Consider the following 2,828-nt stretch of genomic DNA (forward strand, 5'->3'; position numbering starts at 1 on the left):
CTTGTCGTTCTTATCGTTGATGCACTTGAGGAAGTGTTCGATCATGTTCAGCGAGAGGAGGCTGTGACTGAACAACAGCCTGCAACGACGCGGACGGAGAGACGCTGGGTTCGAGTTTCACGATCAGAGAGCAGACGGGGATCTCACATCTCACATCTCATACATACATACACAGGGATGCGAACACTTACACCTTGTCGCCGATGGCCTCGCACTGTGACAGGATCTCGGTGAGTAGCATCATCTTGCCGCTGAGCTCGTAGTTGTCCTCGTCCTCCTGTGAGATGTGCTCGTCCCACCACTCCGCGACGCGCTCCGGATCCGGCAGTACCTCAGGCTCCGGCTGCGTGCTCGGCCCTGCGCCCGCGTCCGACTTATCTGCTCGAGATAACACGACGATTTCATCATTATTATTATTGTTAAATCTTTATTGCGTGTACACATCAAATACATGTACTGAAGACAGTCTTTTTCATGGCGCAAAAATCGCCGAATGAAATTAATACGATGACGATGACAACGTATAACATGATTACTCATGTAATGCTCATGCTCCTAATAACCTTTATGGGTTATTACTACGGATCGTTAATAGTAATAAATATTTGTAATGATTTATGTGATAATACTCGTATTAGTGATAATACTCGTATTAGTGATAATACTCGTATTAGTGATAATACTAATACTTTTATTAACTACTATTAATTATTACTACGAATCTTTACTGATAATATGAATTTACAAACGATTCACACAATATATAACTTACTTGTACTTAATTAGTATTATTAATTATTAAGCCTTATTAATGTTACCCTTACTAATACTAATGTCAATGCTAGCTATAACACCCTCAACAATGTTGATACTGCACTACGTATGAACGTACTAATGACGACAAGATGTATTGCTACTCTGCGACGTAAGACCGACAGAGCGCGACACGAGCGTCTGCCGCTGCATGAGGGAAGCAGCGAATCAGAGCGCGGCGTACCTTTGTTGCCGCGGCTGCTGCTGCGTGTGTTCACCGCGCCACGGCTGCGCGTAGAGTACGTTTTCACGACCTCTACACTGCTGTCCGACTTGTCGCCGCCCTTAACCGCTGCCTCGTCGTCGGAATTCTTCGTGCTACTCTTGGCGCTGCGAGAAAAAACAAAACGGAACCTCGTAGACAAACCGACGATAGGTGACGTTTAGTTGTTGTTGTTTGTTTGTTTGTTGTTGTTTGTTAGTTGTTGTTTGTTGTAGTTTTTTAGTGTTTGTTGTAGTTTGTTAGTGTTTGTTGTAGTTTGTAGTTTGTTAATGTTTGTTAGTTGTTGTTTGTTAGTGTTTGTTGTAGTTTTTTAGTTGTAGTTGTAGTTGTTAGTTGTTTGTTAGTTGTAGACTTGTAGGTGTTAATTAGTGAGAGCTAGTTGCTTGTATAGTATCCCTGAAACTACACATTCTGAATGGTGTACTGTAGGTGCGCCCCACAACAAATCAAGCGGTGCATTCACTACTGGTTAGTGGACATAATATATATGCCTACACTACCTTCTACTCTATCTCAGCACCACGTGTTTACGCATTACTTTCTTATCTTACTTCTCCGACCCTGTCTCCATTCTCTCCATTCTCCTTTTCTGTCCCTACCTCGTCATCACCGTCTACACACATCCGCACCATGGGTATGTTAGCAGGAATGTAGTATTGTGGGAGTGCTTATGACAAGATATTCGGGAGTTGCAATTTTTTTGAGTATGTGTGCTTTTTAGATTCAATATTTTTTAGGACGGTGCTACACTCTTTTTGCCTCCGCGCAGTTTCAAAATCAATGGCTTGCACGGCTCGTTGGTAATCGGTTGTCGCGCTGCACGCGCTCACCGCGCCGCCGCCCGCCGCCGCCGCCGCCCACATCTCTCTTACCGTTTCCGCCGTTCGTATGTTTGTTTTCTGCTTCTTCGTCTCGCTTGCCGTCGCCTGTCGAAGTTCAACTCACGTCGCTGTGTCATGAGTTGGAGTGTCCTCAGCCTCCTGTTTCATTCCTCGTCTATCTAATGAAGTCTGCAATGCTCTTCCTCTGAGTCGTTTGGTCCAGTTTTCATCATCGCCTGTGGCCAGCGGGAAAAAAACTTTTTTTTTTACGGGAGCTCTTTTCTTTGCAAATCTGTGGGAAAAATATCTCGTCTAAGAATTTTACGTCGGACCTATTTGAGGTCTCACGGGAGCCGATTTTCGGATGTTTGAAGAGGCGAATCGCGCTCATCGCCTCGCCTGTATTTTTTACCCTGGCTCTGTGCACATTAGTGATAGGTTACGGCACAACACGGACTGCTATTGTTGCTGTAGTCGCTGCAGGTAGTATACTGTCTGTATTACGCTGTATATCTTTCGCTTGGTTGGTTTATATCTTTTCGCGAATTTTCGCGAACGACGTCCGCCCGCGAAGAATAGACACGGTAAAAAGTAACAATCAGGCTGTTCTTCGCGCATTCAGGAATCCGACCGCGCAAATTAACACTCGCGAAATGTCCGTCAAGTCTGAATCTCGCGAATCATATTCTGCTATTCGCAAAAATATATGACGATACAGTCAATTGAAGTCATCTTAGTTCAGTTAGTGCTCTTAACTTGGCTGAATGGTTCACCAAGGTCGTGAATGAAGATTATTATTGGTACTTGGCGAATGAAACTTACCAAATAACACTCAGGAAATTTAGTTATACAGTGGTATGAATTTTTGTGATCAAAGACTCAAGGTTGAATGACATTTAATTACACCTTCATGACAATCAATGCAATCAATCAATCAACCACTCACTCACCACCGCACCACTCACTCACTC

The 2,828-nt window shown here is 43.9% G+C and overlaps 1 protein-coding gene across 1 annotated transcript in view; it reads right to left on the reverse strand.

Moving 5' to 3' along the window:
* The window catches only part of LOC106812495 (transcriptional regulator ATRX-like), a 37,631-nt gene that overhangs the window by 11,762 nt on the left and 23,041 nt on the right, over positions 1-2,828 (reverse strand). The window contains exons 20-23 of the mRNA XM_014816384.1: positions 1,796-1,962; positions 998-1,143; positions 192-378; positions 1-79 (exon numbers count right to left, since the gene is read on the reverse strand). Of these exons, the coding sequence (XP_014671870.1) occupies positions 1-79; positions 192-378; positions 998-1,143; positions 1,796-1,962 (579 nt within the window). The remainder of the gene's footprint in view (positions 80-191; positions 379-997; positions 1,144-1,795; positions 1,963-2,828) is intronic.

Source organism: Priapulus caudatus, unplaced genomic scaffold, assembly GCF_000485595.1.
Source record: "Priapulus caudatus unplaced genomic scaffold, Priapulus_caudatus-5.0.1 Scaffold654, whole genome shotgun sequence".
Taxonomy (NCBI): Eukaryota; Metazoa; Priapulida; class Priapulimorpha; order Priapulimorphida; family Priapulidae; genus Priapulus; species Priapulus caudatus.